The sequence below is a fragment of the Grampus griseus genome (assembly GCF_964374135.1).
Source record: "Grampus griseus genome assembly, chromosome: 4".
In the NCBI taxonomy this organism is placed as follows: Eukaryota; Metazoa; Chordata; class Mammalia; order Artiodactyla; family Delphinidae; genus Grampus; species Grampus griseus.
The window spans coordinates 80,942,788-80,962,777 of NC_138997.1; the positions used below are offsets into that span (position 1 = coordinate 80,942,788).

Genomic DNA, 19,990 nt, shown 5'->3' on the forward strand with positions numbered 1-19,990 from the left:
TAATAAAATAACATCTATTAAAACTTGTGGGATATTATAAAAATGGCAGATATTTAGAGAAAATTTATAGCTTTAAGTACTTATATGTAAGATGTCAGAAGAAAGACAGTGAGATAAACCCAAGGAAAGTAGAAGGCAGGAAATAATAAAGACGAAAGCAAAAGTCAATGAAATTAAAAGATACGATAGAAAGGATCAATAAAGTCAAAAGTTGGTTCTTTGGAAAGACTAATTAAATGGACACACTTCTGGAATGACTGATGTATTAGTTTCTTATGGCCACTGTACAAATGACCGCAAACAGTAGCTTCAAACAGCACAAATATATTATCTTACAGCCTGTAAGAAGTCCCACAGAGTTTTCACTGAGCTAAAATCAAGGTGTTAGTAGGGTTACATTCATTTCAGAGGCTCTAGGAAAGAATACATTTATTTTCTTGTCTTTTCCAGCTTCTGGAAGCTGCCTGCTTTCCTTGGCTTGTGGCTTCCTTCCATCTTCAAAGCCTGTTGAGTTTTTCTCCCATCTGACACATGTATGATTACATTATGCCCACCCAGATAATCCAGGATAATTTCCTTATTTTAAGAACAGTTCATTAGCAACTTGAATTCCATCTTTTGCCTTAATTCCTCTTTGCCATATAATATAACATATTCACAGGTTCTGGGAATTAGGATACGGACATCTTAGGGAGGCCATTATTCTGCCTACTAATACTGAATAATCAAAAGAGAGAAGGCACAAGTAACAAATGTTAGGAATGAAAAAGGGACATAGAAATTTAAAATATAATGAGATTATTATGAATAACTCTAAGTCAATAAAGTTAAAATATAAAGACACATTTCTAGAAAAATATAACTTACCAAAACTTACTTGGGAAGAAATGGAAAACCCAAGAATCATACAGCAATAAAGAAAATTGAACCAGTGGTTTAATTTTCCTGAAAAAGCACTAGGTTCAGATGGTTTTATATGCAAGTTCTGTCAAACTTTCAAGAAATGGATTGAACAGATAAATGCAATTTTATTTTTATTTTATTTATTTATTTTAACATCTTTATTGGAGTATAATTGCTTTACATTGTTGTGTTAGCTTTTGCTGTATAACAAAGTGAATCAGCTATACGTATATATATATCGCCATATCCCCTCCCTCTTGCATCTCCCTCCCACTGTCCCTATCCCACCCCTCTAGGTGGTCACAAAGCACCGAGCTGATCTCCCCGTGCAATGCATAAATGCAATTTTATAATAAACCTTTTTAGAAAATAGAAAAAGGGGAACATTTTCCAATTTATTTTTAAGGCTAGTATATCTTAGTATCCAAACCCAACAAAGACAAAAAGGAAAACTTTACAGGCCAATCTCATTTATAAATATAGGTAAAAAACATTTAAACAAAACATTAAGAATCTGATGGCAGCAATGTATAAAAATGATCAAATTAGATTTATTCCTGGAATGCAAGATTGAGTTAGCATTAGAAAATCTACTAATGTAATTCACTGTATTAACTGATTAAAGAAGAAAGACTATATAATCATCTCAATAGTTGTTGAAAGAGTGTTCAATTATATTCAACAACCCTTATAATTAAAAACTCTTAGCAAACTAGGAATAGAAGAGACCTTCCTTAAAGTGAAACGGGATATCTAAAAATGATTATACATCACTCTCAGCGTTGAACATCATAAGCATGCAGAAGCAAGCAAGGATGTCTGCTCTCAACACCTCTATTTATCATGGTGCTGGAAGTCCTAGTCAGTGCATTAAGACAAGCAAAAGAAATAAAAGGTATAAGAATTGAAAAGCAAGATATAAAGGTGTCATTATCTGCAGTCAACATGCATATCTGCATAGAAAACTCAAAAGATTTATAGGAAAAATTAAAATTAATAAGGAAGTTTACAAGTGGTAAAAAATAAAATTGATATCCAAGAGTCAACTGTATTTCCATGTACCACTAATAAACAGAAAAGATATTTCTTGAAAGATACTATTGGCAATAGCAACAAAAAATAAGGTAGCCAGGAGGAAATCTAACAAAAGATATATGGGACCATAATGGTGAAAATTTGGAAGCTTTATTAAAAGATATCAAAGAATACCTATATAAATAGAGAGAAAAAAAGGAAGAAAAGAGTGATAGGAGAAACTCAGTAGCATATCTTTTTTCTCCAACTGATTTTGAGATTCAAGTCAGAATCACAACTGGGTTCTTCACTGAACTTAGTAAGCTGATTCTAAAATGTATTGGAAAGAGCAAAGGGTCAAGAATCGCTAAGATGTTCCTAAAGAAAATGAACAAGGTGAGGGGATTTTTCCTGTCAGATATAAGAGCTTTACAGAGCAAAAGTAATTAAGTCAGTAAGATATCTTTGCCAAGATAGAAAAATGGACTGATGGAACAAAATTGAGAACCCGGAAACACAGTCATACATACATGGATGCTTTGATAGATTATAGAGATGTCATTACAGATAGTGGGGACTACTTAATAATTGGTAGTACAATTGATTATCACATGTGGGAGAAATTAATCTGGTTTCCTACTTCATACTGTACACAGTATCAGATAGATTAAGAACTTAAACATAAAAGGCAACACTTCAAAACTTTTAGAAGACCATGTGGGTGAAGATCTTTTTAAAGGAGAAGGATTCTTTTTTTATATAAATTTATTTACTTATTTATTTTATTTTTGGCTACGTTGGGTCTTCGTTGCTTCGCGCGGGTTTTTCTCTAGTTGTGGCGAGTGGGGGATACTCTTTGTTGTGGTGTGCAGACTTCTTACCTCAGTGGCTTCTGTAGTTGCAGAGCACGGGCTCTAGATGTGCGGGCTTCTGTAGTTGTGGCACGCAGGCTCAGTAGCTGTGGCTCATGGGCTCTAGAGTGCAGGCTCAATAGTTGTGGCGCATGGGCTTAGCTCCTCTGCGGCTTGTGGGATCTTCCCGGACCAGGGCTTGAACCCATCTCCCCTGCATTAGCAGGCGATTCCTAACCACTGTGCCACCAGGGAAGTCCAGGAGAAGGATTTCTTAAACAAGACACTAAGCACAAATTGTAAAGAAAATGATTGATAAATTCAATACATTCAAGTTAAGAGCTTCCTTTAACTAAAAGATCATAAAGAAAATGAATGGACAAGGTACAAACTGTGAGAAGATATCTTAATAAAAAATGTAAAGAACTTCTTAAAATTTTTAAAAGGAAAGTTAAAAACTCCTAAACATTAATAAGAAAAAGACAAACAACCTACCAGAAAAATGGAAAAATAGAAAAAGTAGGGAAGACCAGGAAAATACACTTTTAAACCATGATGAGGTTCTATTTAACATTCATTGAATTGTCAAAACTTGAAAAGTGCTGGCCAAGATATGCATCAATGGGAAACCTTTATACACTGCAGATGGGAGATTAAATTGGTCCAACTGCTTTGTACAATGATTTGGCATTTTCTAGTAAAATCAAAGGTGTGCATACTGAATACCCAGCAATTTCATTCAATATGTATGCTAGAGAAACTTCTGTATTTGTGTACCAGGAGACATGTTCATGAATATTCATAGTAGCGCTATTTTAAAATAAGCTTTATTGAGATATAATTTATATATAATAAAATGCTGCCATTTTTAAGTACAAAGTTTGAGGTTTGACAAATGTTTACAGCAATGTAACTATCAACAAAATCAAGATATACAACTTTCCAATACCTCCAAAATGTCCCTCTTTCTCCTTTGCAGAAGAACCCTTCTCCCACTATCAATATAGTTTTCCACTTTCTAGAACTTCATATGAATGGAATCACATTAGTATATAGTCACTTGTGTTTGGCTTCTTTCCTTTGGGATAATGCATTTGAGATTCATCCGTGTTGTTGTTTGTATCAGCATTTTCTTCCTTTTTGTTGCTGAGTAGTATTTCATTCTATGGATATGTCAGGAATTGTTTATATATTCACTAGTTGTTGGACTTTTGGATTGTTTCCAGTTCTTAGCTATTATAAATTTTACAGGTGCCATGAAAATTCATATACAGGTATTTGTGTGGACATATGTTTTTATTTCTCTTTTGTAAACTCCTAGGAGTAGAATTGTTGGGTCACGTGCTAAGTATATGTTTAACTTAAAGAAAATAAAAATGTTTTCCAAAGTGGTTGTACTATTTTACATTCCTACCAACAATGTATGAGAGTTATGGTACACAGCAATATTATCCAGAACAGCAAAAATAGAAACAACCTAAATGCTCACTGTCAGAAGAATAGATACATAAATTGTAGTATATTCATTCAAAACGTACCACAAATAATTAACTACATCCATGTGTAGCAACACGACTAAAACATATTCTGCAAAAAAATCAAGTCATAGATGAATACCTACAATATAGTCCATATATATGTATACAGTATGCTAATGCAACAAAATTCAATGTGGTGCTTAACCTCTGTGAAAGAAGGAGTATGTAGGGGCAGGGAGGGATAGGGTGCTTCAGAGATGTTGCTAATATTCTATTTCTTAACCTGTGTGATAGATACATGAGTGTTCGTTTATTTTTATTATTCTTTAACTGGAACAATACATTTTATATAGGCTTGTATATGATATATGTTTACAATAAAGTTAAAAAAGAAAATAAAGACAGTTTAACCTTACTCTTTGCTTTTCTTTAAAAAGAAAAAATCATTGACTTGGGCATTTGTCCTATACTGTAACTTACTTTCCTAATTCTAGTTAGTATTCTATATCCTTATCTTGAAAGATTGCAGTCTTAGTACTGGAGTAATTCTGGAATGCATTTCTATCTCTGGGAGTGAGAATTTAGATGTCTGACTCTCAGCAATATTAATGGCAGTAGTTAAATTCATATATCCTTGTTTATGAAGATGAGAATACAGCCCACCTGATAACAAAAATGATTGAGTAAAATTCATTTATTTCTTACAATTATACTGGGGAAGGATATGTCCTGTATTTCTTTCTTTCCTAATTGAATTATTTAAAACTAAGATTTAAAAACCATCATAAAATGACCTCATAGCCAAATACAATGGATATATCTCAACAATTCTAGAAAGCCAAGTTTGTCACTTATTGGATAAGAAGACTTTAATACTGACAGTAAACATTTCTCTATGACAGTAAAAATTTCTCTATCTCCCTTCTAGGTCATAACATAAGAATATAAATTCAAGAAGTTGAAAATTTCCTAAGATGAAAAATGCCAGTGAGGAAAATGGAAAGATGGCAAGAAATAATTTTTTCATGTGTTTAGTAATACAAAAAATCTACAGATTATAGATTTCTATCAAATGATACATTCCTATCTTCTTTTTGAGACATTATTATTGAAGACAATTTTTTAAAAAATAGTTTTAATTTGATTACAACTTTGTTTACAAATATATTGAGACATTACAAAATTGTGTATTTGACTAAAATACAATCTCTACCTCCCAAAACTTTTATAGCAACTCAAGTATGAAATGTGTTTTTAGCTGGAAATTACATGTGAATTATTACAGAAGCAATTTCAAATGTAGAGGGCTGGTAAATGAACCTTTAATTTGTTAAGTAATAAAAATATCATCAGTAACGAAACAATTATGAAATTACTATCAAAGTACAAATTCAACAAGTAAAAAATGTGCTTTAATATAAATCAATAGCTTGATTTTCTTTTACGTTTGATTCAAGATGTATGACTAGGAGTAATCATTCTTAAAAATGAAGAAATTCTTTCATTGTGCTCCACATTATTTAGAAAATTTTAAAAATATATTTTGCCCCATGTGATTATGAGAAATGGTAAAGAAAGCCACATAAATGTGGAACTGAGCGTGTCAGCTATTTTCTCATGCTAGTAAATGACTGTCAAATTGAGAATATCTGAAAGAGAGGTTACCTATTCCTTAGTTTATCATTACTGCTACATAGGGATTCCCAATTTTCATATAGTGAGTTTTAATTACTCATGTGGATTAAATCTTACATAATCTCATCTTAAATAAAGGATGAATTTTAAATTTTTACTTTGGAATATGGGTTTGCATTTTAATAATATACATTTGAACAATTTTCAAAAATATTTTCATATATATCACTTGATGCTACTATAACCCCACAAGGTTAGCAGGATCTTGTTATTATCTCTATTTTGCTAATGAGAAAATGAGACTTGTGGAGAAACAGTAAATTATTCAGGTATCTTGGCTAATAACAGCTTTAGCACTAAAGTCTTTGTCTTTTGCTTTGAACTCAGTCTTCCTTCTATTATGCTATTATTTCCAAATCTGATACTTGTCTTCACACCAAAATAAAAATTATGATGTTATCCTATTAAATTTCAAGTAGGTTGAATAATGGTCACCCAAATATATCAAGTGTTAATCCCTGGGAACCTATAAATGTTACCTTATAGGGAAAAAGGGTCTCTATACATGTGATTAAGTTAAGAATCTTGAGATGGGGAGATTATCCTGAGCCTTATCCCAGTGGAACCTAAATCTAATCACAAGTGTCCTTATAAGAGAGAGGCAGAGGGAGATTTGACACAGACAGAAGAGTAGAAGATGGAGATACAGAGGAGAAAGTAATGTGACCATGGAAGCAGAGATTGGAGTGATGTGGTCACAAGCCAAGGAATGCCAACAGTCCCCCAAATTTGGAAGAGGTGCAATGTCTTCAGAGGGAGTGTGGTCTTGGGAATGCTTCGATTTCAGACCAGTAACACTGGCATTGAACTTCTGGCCTTCAGGACTGTAAAAGAATAAATTTCTCTTGTTTTAAGCCACCAAGATTGTAGTAGTTTGTTACAGCAGCCCTCAGAAACTAATACAGAGATACTGTTCAAGTTTTCCATTCCCTGTTCAACTCCATGCAATTCACTTGAACCTCTATTTGGGAACAGATGGATTCAGAGGAAACTAAGGTTTGTCCATTAAAATTTTCCTAGAAAAGAGAATGGTTACAATGCTAGGGTTTCAAAGAACTTCTCAGCAGGACTTCTCTTCTCTGAAAATTAATAGGGAATGTTGACAAATTTTTAAAAAAATATTTAAATGGACTAGATATTGTTAATTCACGTGAAAACAAAGTCTTGTCAGTGATAAACTGAAACGTACTGAATCTGCCTAAGAAAAACTGGGAGCTTATTGTGTATTCATTTGAATGCCAAAAACTCAAAATTTTACAGTAAAGAAAGTTGTTTTTTGTTTTGTTTTGTTTTTTCCTTTATAGGAAACACGTTGGAGCTATCATGCCTGGAAGTATGTTTACAACGTAATTTCACCTATTCATTCTCCTCTTTAAATTTTTCTTTCGTGACTTTTCTGCAACCAATAAAAGAAACTCAGACTATTATGGGAATCTTTCTAAATCACTCCAGTTTTCAAAACTTCACCAGGATTTGCCAAGACATCACAAGTGAATTTAAAATGTGCTCCTCATGTTTGGCTTGTGAGTCCAAAGGAAACATGGATTTTATTTCTCAGGAACAAACATCAAAAGGTAAATGCAAAAGAAAAGTGAGAATTAAAATTATCAAGGATAAATAACCTCATTCTGTTAAAAAAGTATTAATAATACATCCCAATGTTAAGTCTAGTGGCCCTGGAACACCCAGCCGTGTGGTGCTTAATGAGTGACTTACAGGCTTTGAGATAGGATAATAACTTGTTCTTGGTTTACTTTATCAAAATATCTATGCTTAAAATACATCAAAATGCCACTAATCCATGTACATTTAATGGTTAAAGTATTATTTAGCAAGCTCTCTTCAAAAGTACTGAAAAAATTCTAAGTAAACTTGCAGGTTCTCATATAAAATCACACTTTGATTCCCCAAGGAGTCATTGAATCCTTGATACATCCTTATAAATAAAAAAAATTTGGATATAGACATGCACACATAGGGAGAATGCCATGTGAAGATGAAAGCAGAGATCAGGGTGATGCTTCTATAAGACAAGGAACACTAAAGACTGCCAGCAAACCACCAGAAGCTAGAAGGGAAGCATGGGAGACATTGTTCCTCACAGCCCTCAGAAGGAAGGAACCTTGTCAACACCTTAATCTTGAAAGTGTAGCCTCCAGAACTGTGAGACAATAAATTTCTGTTGTTTAAGCCACCCATTTTGTGGTACTTTGTTATGACAACCCTAGCAAACTAGTATAATGTGGGATGGGAAATATTGTTGTGGCCATTTTGGAAAATAAAATCTGTCCCACAGGTCATCAGGAGAATGTTTGCTTTTTCTTTGAGATGCTCTAATTTTATTTCAAACTCACCTAGTTTTCACTCTCTTAAAAAATGTAAGCACTGTAATTGTTATTTTTAGTGCTGGTACTTCTTGTTTCTACTCTTTTTTGTTGTATAGGAAGGAGGGGATTTAGTTTTGAGTTGTATGTGTTTTCTTACCATGTACTACTATTTTTTGTGAATAACATTTTCTTAATCTCTTTCTAGTTCTTATCATGAGAGGATCAACGGAAGTGAAGGCAAATGATTTTCATTCACCTTGTCAACATTTTAACTTCACTGTAACTCCTGTGGTTGACCACTTGGAGCAATGTAACATTACCTGTAATCTAAAAACACACACTAGAAGGTCAGCAATCGATGAGGAAGATCCAACCAAGGAAACAGATATAAACCATACTTGTAGAATTATGGAACACCCGACTAATTGTATAAATATTTCTTTGCACCTAGAAATGGATGTAAAATGTAAGTTTTTAAGGAAATTGGAGGGAAAAGGAGAATGGAATATAGACACAAAGTTAAGTAAGGACTATCACATTAACTGCATTGAAAGTTGAATAGTTGAAGAATTTTATTGATGAAATAGCAACACTGGAAAGAACGTTAGTCCTTTATCTGTTTATTTTTTCTTTCAAAATGTGCTTTTTGTGGAACCCAGCTGTACTCAGAGGTGAAGGAGATGTCTATGGGTTGTGATCTGAGGGGCATTAGAAAGACCCTCTGCCCCAGAATAACTTCTGGGAATGCCTATTAGCTGTGCTTGAGGTAACACTATCACATTTGTGTATTCAAGGATGATATTTCTTTTTAAATGTAAATATACATATACATTGTGATGTGCTATTAAATTTTGAATTGATTTAACATGTCCTCTCTTAGAGCTGAGAAACAGACCTGAATTAAAGGGATTTTTGATATATTGCTGTGAAGTTAGGTGGGGTACAGATTAAGCATTTTGAGGCACTGGATGACTCTGAGGGAAAGGTAGGAGTCTGAAATATAAAACTTACATATATCTTAATTCTGCTTAAGGTTGATTAACACTCTAGTCACCCTATTCTAAATTAACACAGTTGATCCTCACTACTAAGCAGGGTACCCTCACTTGACCCATATACTCTACTCTTGAAGAGCATTTTATGATATAACCATTTAATGAGTGCCTGCTGTATGCCAATCAGTGTGCCAGGCACTGGAGACACAGAGATAGATGTATGTAAAACAATGGAGTCAGTGCAATCAGTGGGACAGGTGCTAGGGCAGAGTAACTTGCTGTGTTTTCTGAGGTTCCAGACATAGGGAAGCCTTTCAGATTGCCTTAGAATGAGTTTCTAAAGCTTTAATTCTATTAGAGGTAATTATTTTAAAATGTTATATTTATTTTAAAGCAAATGCAAATATATAATATGCATGCATTTTTAAAGTGAAATATAAGACTTCAAATAAATTTCTCCTGTGAGTTAGTTTGCCCAAGGCCCTACAGTCTCTGCAGTTAGGGGGGTATTTCAAGGTGTGTGTATGTGTAGGGGGTATGGGAGAGGATCTGAGAAGCTGAACAGAGGGGTTAATTCCCTCTGGCTCAGGAATGAGGTTGGAGGTTTTGAAAAGACCACATAGAGAAGGAGACGATGATGAAATCTGAAAGATAAAGAGGTTTGGATTATAGATATTTAAAACTTATTTTTGTTTCAATGTCCATTTATGTATCTATCTAATTGCTTTTTATGTTTTCTAAAACATGAAGGAAAAATAAGCATTACCATATTCCTTATTTTGAGAATTAATTTTTGTGTTAATGGAAAAAATCATAAATGCCGAAGTGAAGTAGTAATTGACAGCTTTTATGGGTCCATAAATCAGAAAGATAACAGAAGTGTACAAATATGTAGTCTTTTTTAACCTAATTTTTATTGGAGTATGGTTGCTTTATAATGTTGTGCTAGTTTCTGCTGTACAGCAAAGTGAATCAGCTATACATGTACACATATCCCCTCTTTTTTGGATTTCCTTCCCATTTACGTTACCACAGAGTACTGAGTAGAGTTCCCTGTGCTATACAGTAGGTTCTAATTAGTTATCTATTTTATACATAGTAGTGCAAATATATAGTCTTATATTTGGGGAAAAGTATACCTATTTTGCCATGTGTAGAAGATTAAAAATTTATTCATATTTTACTCTGCTGTCCAAAGGCTAATTTGATCTCCCTTAAAAGTCCTATCTACTGGAGAGCGGCGGAGGGGGACTACATTTAGTCCAGTCTGGTAAATTTACTCAGAAAAAATAATTTAATCTACCTCTTTAGATTTTTTTCAGACTCCTGTCCATTTCCCCTTGTTCCTCTCCAAGACGGCTACAGGGACAGGGAGTAGGGGGACAGCATAGGATGTAGGGAGATACGTTCATCTGTGTTCTCACTGGTGCTTTGGTGGGTGTTCTGGCTGGCTTGGCCCGAGCTGTGTACATTCTGCTATTGTAATATAAAGTTGGTGAATGCATGGTCCTTTTTTCATAGCTTGATCAGTGCCCCATGATACCTTGGTATTGGGTCCACCTTGACTCTTGCTGGCACTGCACATTCTCTATGCCAGTTAACTGCATGCTTTTATTTTGCTGAGTGAGGTATGCAAGTCTAAATAGTATGGAATGATGTTAGGAAGGCCGAGTGCTGCCATTCCAGTCAAACTCTACCTTCTCCATTCAGTGTCTTCTCTAAATAAATGTTCACTGCCTATTTAATGTACATCTGCTTATGGAGTGGGGGACCTGTAAAAGGGGTACCCAGATCATGAGCCCCCAAACAGCAGTCATCTAAGGGTATTCAGAAGTTATATATCCTGCTAAGTTGAATAAGTACTAGCTGTGTTTTGCATACCAGGAAGAGAGTACATAGGGTGGCTTAGAAAGTCAGTAGACAATTGTGTTTTGGACACAATGAAGTCAACCTCCTTTAAGTCACTGATTCCTGGGTCTGCTGGCCAGTGTGTGTTTATGGGACGAAAGAATATCGTGCTCAGCTATTGCTGATGGTGACTCTACTTCCATATTGCCTCACTGTCATTTGAATGAGCGATTTTTTACCTGTATCCTTATTAAATTCAGGCGAGAGTAACTGTATGTTTAACTAATGCATGCACTTGATCTGATCATTGCCATGCGAGCCCCTGTGGAAAGAACGTATGACTAATCATCTACCCTGGTTTCTTATATGCCTCAATCCAACCTCTTTCTTTGCCTTTCCCTTTCTTCCCCATCCTCATCTTACACACTGTATCTTTGTTGATTTGAGGACACAGTTTTTGGCTGCTTGGTCCAGGGCCAAATTGTTAATCACAAATGGCTCTGATTCTGGCACTCTGCTTGTTGTGGTCTTAACCTAGTGATAGCAATGATAGCAAAACTAACATCAATATAACTTGGAAGTGAAATTAATCCTAGAATTATGAAACTAAATGGATCCCTGGAAACCACTTGGTCATGTTTCTTCATTTAACACGTTAGGAAAGAACTCAGGAAAGCAAGTGACCTTGTTACAGTGATGGTTATATATTCAACTTTTCAGTTATGGGCAGAATATATAGTAGAAGCCAGCTACATCACCATGTTGCCTCTTATCTCCTGCATCATTTTACCGTATTTTTATAGTACATTTTTTTTTTGCAGATTTTATTTGTTCCATGAAGATCACTTGGTATGTTCTGGTTCTATTAGTTTTTATATTTTTGCTCATCTTCATTATCCACAAAATACTTGAAGCCCACAGGAGAATGCAGAAGTGGCAGGGTAAGTATTGAAAAATAAATCCATCTTTTGGGAGAATTCATCTAGTATCAAGGTACTCCTAATCTTATCTGTAGGCTCAATTTCTTTTTCTAGTTCAATTTACCACTAACTGAGCACCTACTGTGTGTAAGTGGTGATTCTAGGTAACCCAAGGAACATAAGCATAAGTAAGACATAGTGCCAGCACTCAGGGATTTTCATGTATCTTTCTCCAGCCCAGACAAGTGAATAGAAGGGGAAGAAAGGCTGCGTGAACTGGAAGGAGTTGGTGGACTGGAGGTTGAGCAGAGCTTGGTGGAAGTGAAGGCAGAAGAGGGGTAGAAGAATAGGAGTGGTGATAAAGAATTTCGGAGTTGGAGTTCTTGAGCTCTAGGCTCTAGGTGATGAGCAGGAGTCAATCTTTAATAAGTGTGGGGGGACAGTAGATTTTTGACTGTGAAGCACTAAAATGTGTAGTTGGAAATCAGGAAGTAGGGATGATATTAAAAAAGAATTAACTAGCATAACACGGGCACCCACCTATCAGAATGGACATTGACTGTCAACTACTATCGTGGTCTTATGGTGTGTACCCATGTATATACTGGCCCTACTGGTGTGTGAGCATGTATACATGACCCTTCTGGTGTGCACCCATGCACATACTGGCTGAATATCAGACCTGATGGACAGTTTATAATATGAGTAGTTGGTCTCTTAAAGACAGGATAAAATGTGTCATTATAAGACTAGGCTTTGGGGCTTCCCTGGTGGCGCAGTGGTTGAGAGTCCGCCTGCCGAAGCAGGGGACACAGGTTCGTGCCCCGGTCCGGGAAGATCCCACATGCCGTGGAGCGGCTGGGCCTGTGAGCCATGGTCGCTGAGCCTGTGCGTCTGGAGCCTGTGCTCCACAACAGGAGAGGCCACAACAGTGAGAGGCCCGCATACCGCAAAAAAACAAGCAAAAAAAAAAACAACAAAAAAACTAGGCTTTGGAGTCGGGTGGATTTAGGTTAGAATCCTAGTGCTACCACTTACTAGTTATGTGACTTTGTGCAAGTTACTTGCCATATTTGAGTGTCCCTTTCCTCCTCTGTAAAACAAGAATAATCACCATTCCCACTGGGCTGAGGTGAGGATTGAACTAAAGAGATTACATAAGAAGTGTAACAAAGTGCCCTGAGCCTAGTAGTTCTCAATAAAGGATAGTAGCATTGTGCTGGTGTAGTATTTCCCAAGGCTCTTGTGTTCTTTACCAGGCAAGGCTGTGTTAGTCCTTTCAGTAGGCAGAAAGAGTGGTTGCCTGTAGGGCTGAGTGAAAGTTTCATTAATTTTTTTGGCTAAGTGTTTGTTGGAGATATTTCTGAGAGCAGTTTCATATCAAGTCTTGTCATTGGTACCTTAGTATATACAGTCCTAAATGCATTGGTTAATAACATCATCAGTATTGTATATTTGTAGAATAAACATTTTCAGAACATTTTCATGAGATTTTTACTAGATTCTCAAGTTTATAAACAGGGTTTATAAACAAAGTTTATTTATTTATAAACAAAGTTTATAAACAGGGTATGTGCTATTCCTTTCATTTTTTATATATGAAAAAAACCCTGAGCCTCAGAGAGATTAAGTGTTTTGTCCAAAGTAATACAGCTAATAAAATGACAGAATTAAGACCCAGGGTCTTTCTAGTTTTGAAAATTATATTATTTTAAATAAATGTGTGTCATTTGCAATTAGTGCATAGTTTTGAGTTTCTTGATCTGTTTTTCTATAAATGATTACATATTAGGAAAGAGAGAACAGAAGCCAGATAGAAAAAAATGCCTAGAAAGAGACCAATAGTGGGGCGTGACATTAAGTTTTTATGAACATCTACCTAAATGACAGGCTTACTGGCTTTCAAAAGCTGCCTTGCAAATTAAAGCATATGAAGTAGTGAAAAATACCACGCCATTTATGACATTAAATATTATTAAATATTAAATATACATCAAATATTCTGTATATATCTATTGTATGTAATAATGTAAATAATATTCTGCATTTAAGAAGAGATGCATAATGGCATTTATGGCAGTGGAGAAGCCACTGGTTTTAGAAAGTACCTATTTGTTAATGGAAAATAACTTAATAAGAAAAGGCTGTTAATGTCTTGTTACTCCAGGCTCTGCTGTGAATGGCCCATTTTCTTTGGTAATCCTTGGAACCAACATGGGGAATATATATTAAGAATGTGCTTGCTTAGCATCTAAATATTTAATTTCTTTTCTTGGAATAGGTCATAAATACAAACCTACATCTGTCCTCTTAAGAGGAAGTGATTCTGAGAAACTGCGAACATTGAACGTGCAGGTCATTTCAGGTGAGTTCTGCGACATGCAGAGTACCACTTATGAAATTCCAACACTTCACCACTCACTATTGAGTAAACATAAGATCGAGTGATCTGAGCTCATTTAAATTAGTCTTGTAGCTAGAAGAAAGGAGCTGTGAGCAAATGAAATCTAGTTTAATATGTCTTATTATCAGGCGACAGTTATGATCAAAACTACCTCCTTAAATAATGGAAAGTTGGTTTAATTGGCAAGAAGAAATTCATGTGAGTAGGCAGAGGAGAGAAAGCAATAAGGAATAAGCCTCAGGTTTATTTTTAAATGAGACAAGATACCATTATTCCTCGGAATTGCAAGAAGTAACTGCAGAGTGGGCGTGGCTTTTGCTGGAGCCTTCGCTTAGCAGAGGGTGTCATTGTACAAAGAGAACGTCTAATAGCCCCAATTAAAAAGTCCCCTGTCCTCTCCTGAGAACTAGAAATGGAATAAGGGAATCCTAATTAGAGCAGCTAAGGGGGCTGTGAGCACAGATGCTGTGGTTCGATCTCGTTCTTCTAATTGTGAAACCTTCTGAATTCAAGTTGTCAAACCGCATTAAAAAGAAAGAGAGAGAGAATGCAATGTGGGCAAAGGCCTCTTTTTCATCAGGGAGAAATAATGTCCTTGACTCTTTGAAAACCCCAGAATTATGACTAATGTTACCACAGCTCCTTGCACACAGCCAGGGAGCGGGCGCCTTCGTACTCTGTGACAAGTTAGATAAGGAGCTTCAAGTCTGGTATGTAAATGGTTTTCAAAAATGTAAGGAAACCGAACAAACCCCGAGCGCCCACCATAGCTGCATCTGTAACCACGTGGAGATTTGCACAGCATTTCACTAGGAACTGTGCTGAGACTTTCCTTAGTTATTTAAACTAGGAGGTACTCACACCCCTAGCGTGAGGAAAAATTGGGTTGGGTGCACCTAAAGAGCTCAATTAAAAAAAAATTAGACTTTCTAGTCTCATAATTAGCAGTAAAATTATTAACCTATGGCTAGTAATAAGCATTAGCTAAGTAGTCATTTGACACCAGCTAAATGTGAAGAAAGTTGATGAAAATTTTGTGGGGTCAGTGACAATCTTGTTTGATGAATGACATAAATATCATAGGGCGGTTTCAAATGGCAAAACTAACTTTTATGGGGAGAAAATTGCATTTACTCTGTTCTCCCCTCTTATCAGTACTCTGACGTTCATGTACCAGGTGTGTTTTAACCTGGTGCTGCTGGGCTTTTGGTTGCCTTAGGAATTCTGGTACTTTCTCTTTTTAAGTCATAATTTTGAGCATCACAGCCTCGTCTCAGAAAAGGTCAGCAGTTCCCATCAACCAATATAATCGGGGGAATCGCAAATTTAAAGTACTAGCTAACCACAAGACTAACCTCACAGGTTCTATTTATGAGCCTGTGATTTTCATTCACCAGAGGAATCTGTCTCGGCCATCCTTTCCCTTTAATGGCTCTCACAAAAAAATCCTCTGGCTTTATTACCAGGCATATAATATTAATGTTTAGAGCAGGCCAAGGGGTGATGGCCTTTTTTAAAACCAAGAGGCCTTTTGAAGCTTAGCATCTTAAAGAGGGGTAGAAGCAGATGCTTTCTTGTTATATATATTCCTTTAACCTAAATGCAATTTTCCCCTCCCATTATAAGTTGCTCTTTCTGAGAGCGAAATGGGAAGGAAACAATATCTCCCCCGAGTGCTGTTCTTAAGGCCTCTCTTTGTAATGATGGATTATAGGCAGCAGTGAGAATCTAAGGGGAAAAAATGTGCCAGCGTGGTTCTCGGGAGAAGCAGTAACACGAGCGAAAAAAAAAATGTATTTCAAAGAGAGCAGTGAATATAGTCACATTCAGCCGAGCAGCTTGCTGTCAGCTCTGGCTGTACATTCCAGAATGTCTCTCTAGTTGTTCATGTATTGCAAAGTAAGTATTGTGACACACATACACACAGAGCTATAGATAACTCACACCCTCAAAAAGATAAGAGAGAAATAAGGAGAGATTACCAACACCCTGGCACTGCACAGGGCTTGGCATGTACCGGCGCAGGTTAAACACCGATAGAGTAAATGAGCCTCATCGCTGTAGAAAGAGATATCATACAGAATCGAATCCCAAGCTTTTATGTGTCTCTGATATTTTCTTCCTTGCTTGGGGAAGTGTGATACCTTCTGTTGATTGCCTTGGTGTTAATCTATTTTACATTTTATTCACTCAGCTATTCTCTTCACACAGGTGATAACTCTGTCTTATTCATCTTTGGATCCCTGTCCCTAGCATAATATCTGGCATGTAGTTCATGCACAATAAACGCTTAGTAAATCGCACAAACCTTCAGGGGAAATGAGTAAAAAGAGAAGATGAACGAGAAATGGATCTTGGGGGTTGGGAAATGTGAAAACAAATGGAGAAACAAAGAGTGTTCAGAGGGAACATAATTCCATTTCATTGAAGAACATAAAATTCACTTTGTAGAATTGCTAAGGATATCAAAGAATAATAAAAAAAAGTCTTGAAGAAGAGATTTTGAGAACGATGCAAAAGTAACTTTGAAATGCATCCCTAGAAACAGTGCTTAATGAGTTGACCACATTGGGAGACCAAGGCCAGGGGCAGGAGCAGTGTACTAGGACTCGAATTATTGGATGCAGACAATAGAAACCAACTTGGCTGACTTGGCAGAAAGGAAATTTATTGGAAAACCAGTAGGTAACCCATGCAAGCAACAGGAACATTAGGCAAGCTGAGCTTATGCAGGAGTCAAGACAGGCCAAGCAGCCAAAAATACAGCCCCATAGGAATGGTCTGGTGAGAATGCCTCTGCTGGTGTCACCACCACTGGACGCTCCCTCTGGGCTGCTAGAGCTTCCCTTTGACCACCTTGCAACTTTGCAGCACTGTCCAGGATTGCAAGCCCTAAGGAGGGGTATCTGGTTGACTGAATGCAGGCCACAGATTGGTACTCTGGGTACCAGGAGGCAGGGAGAGGAGATATATGCCCCTCTGGCTTCCTGCATGCTTGAGAGTACCCCTGAGATGGCCACATGCTGGTCAGCCAACAAATAAATATCTACAAGCACGACACTAGGTTCCTAGGATTCGAGCCTCCACTGCATGGGTCAGCCAAGGGAGTCCTGTCATCTCTCTACTTTGTCCATCAAAACTGGTGAGATCTTTAAAACTTGAAGTTCTTCACCTTCGAATATTCAACCAAAATCTGTTGAACACTGACTATGGGCCAGAAATTGTGCTAAGCATTGCCCATGCAGTGGCTGTACCACAGCGCAGTCCCCGCCTCCATGGAGCTGACACCACCCTTCAGGAGATTCAATTCCTAGTTCCTTAGGAGAAGGGAAGCTAATTAAGCTATACAAACTCATTCAGCACCTTCCATGTGCACAGTACTTCCACACACATCATTTGATTTCATTTCATAAGAGCCTCACTTTTTTTCCTGGTGAGAAAACTGAAGCTAAGGGAGTTTAAAGTAACTGACCCACTGCCAGATCCCAGCAGGGTTAGGGTTCAAACTCAGTTCTGTCCAATGGCTGCACTTTCCAGCGCATCACTTAATGGCAAGATGAACTGGGGAGTTTACTCCTGCTGGTTCAAGCCACAGATCAAAACTTTTCTCGCTACTTTACATTTAGTGCTGGGAACTGAGATGAGACATTTTCTCTGTAAGGTATCAAAAGCTTGTGTGAGACAATGTGAGTCATCCTCAAAGTAATATTTCAGCATTGGCACTTAATGTGGGTGGGCTCTTAGGGACCACAAAGCAAAGAAAACGGAAATTCATTGTGAAAGAGAATTGCTAAATGCCAAAGGGAAGTGGATGACCCAGTAATATATATTACCCCAAAATAAAACTAGTGGAAATGTAAAATTATAATTTGCAACATGTTTAAGACCAACATAATAAAGACTAAGCAGGTTTCAATTTTCTGCCAAAGAGAAGATAAATTACTGGTGCCAGATGTCTAGCAACCAAGCAAGATAACATGAAAATTTAATTTTTACTTGCTTAACTATAATATTTAAGACTCAAAATACAGATTGGGGTCCATAAAACAGTAAAGGTTATAGCCATCTGCTTGGTTACAGAATAGATCAAGATTCAGAGGGTGACTCTACCTGCAGGAGGAAATTCATAAAGTGTGAAGAATCTATAGGCAAAATAGGATGATTTATTCTATTCATTCATTGAATGACTTTATGTGACAGCCATTTGTGCCAGGTCTGAAAAAACTGATGATAAAACATGCAGATAAACATCTTCTCCATCTTCGCACAGACTCCCCCTGCCTGAACCATCTGGCCTCACTCGCCACCTCCCTTGCAATCCTCCCCTTTTCCCACCCTGCCTTTATCTAGTTAAGTCCAACCCTGTCCTCTGATTTTGGCTTAACTAACACTTCCTCAGGGAAGTTGTCTCAGAGCTGGTGGACCCTCATAACATCACACTTCTCTCTTTGTGGCAATTATCACTATTGCTCTTTTACATTTCTGTTATTATTTGATTGATGTCTCTCCTATGAGCCAGTTAGCTCCCTGAGATCCGGGACACTACCTGATAATACTTATCACTGCGTCCCCAGCTCATGGCACAGTGCATATGAGTTCATAATAGGTACCCAATAAATATTTGTTAAATAAATACAACTCTACACTGTCTATGTTGAAAGAATGACTGCTGCTGTCTTACAAAGACCTTTCAAATACTTTCCCCCACCCCCAGAGTATAACTTTTGATAATGCCTACCCAAAATAACAAAAGGAGAATGGTTAAACACTTCATCAGTTTTATTCCTTGGAGTATTAAGGATACCTGAAGTGTGAGTGAATTGGAAACTGAGTCAATGGCTCAGAATATTGGCAGCTGTCTGTTCAAGGAGGGTTTTTTTTTCCCTCTTTAATTGCTATTTCTAGATAATTCTGCAGTCATTTATTTTTCCATCCTCATTTGATTTTCACACTGGCCAGATTTGGAATAGCTGAGTAGTTTTAGGTTCACTGTTAAAAATAACAGATGGATCTTTGAACATAGTAGGGAGTTGGCCTCTTGAATAGTGGAAATCTATTTTAAGCCACCATAATTGGTTCTATTAACCCTAAAAGGCTACTAGCTATCTTGGACTTGCACAAAAGTGCCTGTGTTTTTATGTGATGGAAAGGTCAGAATGATGCATAGCAATACTGAAATTCTGCATTCCTATGACAGTAAGAAGAAATAATTAAGACTGAAAAGTTTTTTTGAAGCCTGATTAGAGAACTGAATAAGAATCACCAAACCATCTGAAAATGTCCACATCTGTCTTGACCGAAGAAATCTGTGACGATTAACTTGAATTCCTTCCTTTTTGGAGAGGCTCTTATGAGGAAACCAAGTACTTTGTGGGTAACAGTTTAGACATTTATTGCCATTGTCTCCACAAAGAGTCATGGCTGAATCTCCACAAAGAGTCATTGTCTCCACAAAGAGTCATGGCTGAAGTATGAAGGAGAGAAGGAAGCGCCCAAGGTCATCGCTTCCGAGTTTAGCTATCCATAGTCCTTCTCTGCTGAGTTCACACACAGGT

The 19,990-nt window shown here is 36.7% G+C and overlaps 1 protein-coding gene across 1 annotated transcript in view; it reads left to right on the forward strand.

The window, feature by feature from the left end:
- Nucleotides 1-19,990, forward strand: part of TMEM156 (transmembrane protein 156) — a gene marked incomplete at its 5' end in the record, with an annotated part of 51,002 nt that overhangs the window by 15,801 nt on the left and 15,211 nt on the right. Inside the window, 4 exons of the mRNA XM_082653478.1 lie at nt 7,246-7,515; nt 8,474-8,734; nt 11,933-12,052; nt 14,313-14,396. Coding sequence (XP_082509604.1) covers nt 7,246-7,515; nt 8,474-8,734; nt 11,933-12,052; nt 14,313-14,396 — 735 coding nt within the window. The remainder of the gene's footprint in view (nt 1-7,245; nt 7,516-8,473; nt 8,735-11,932; nt 12,053-14,312; nt 14,397-19,990) is intronic.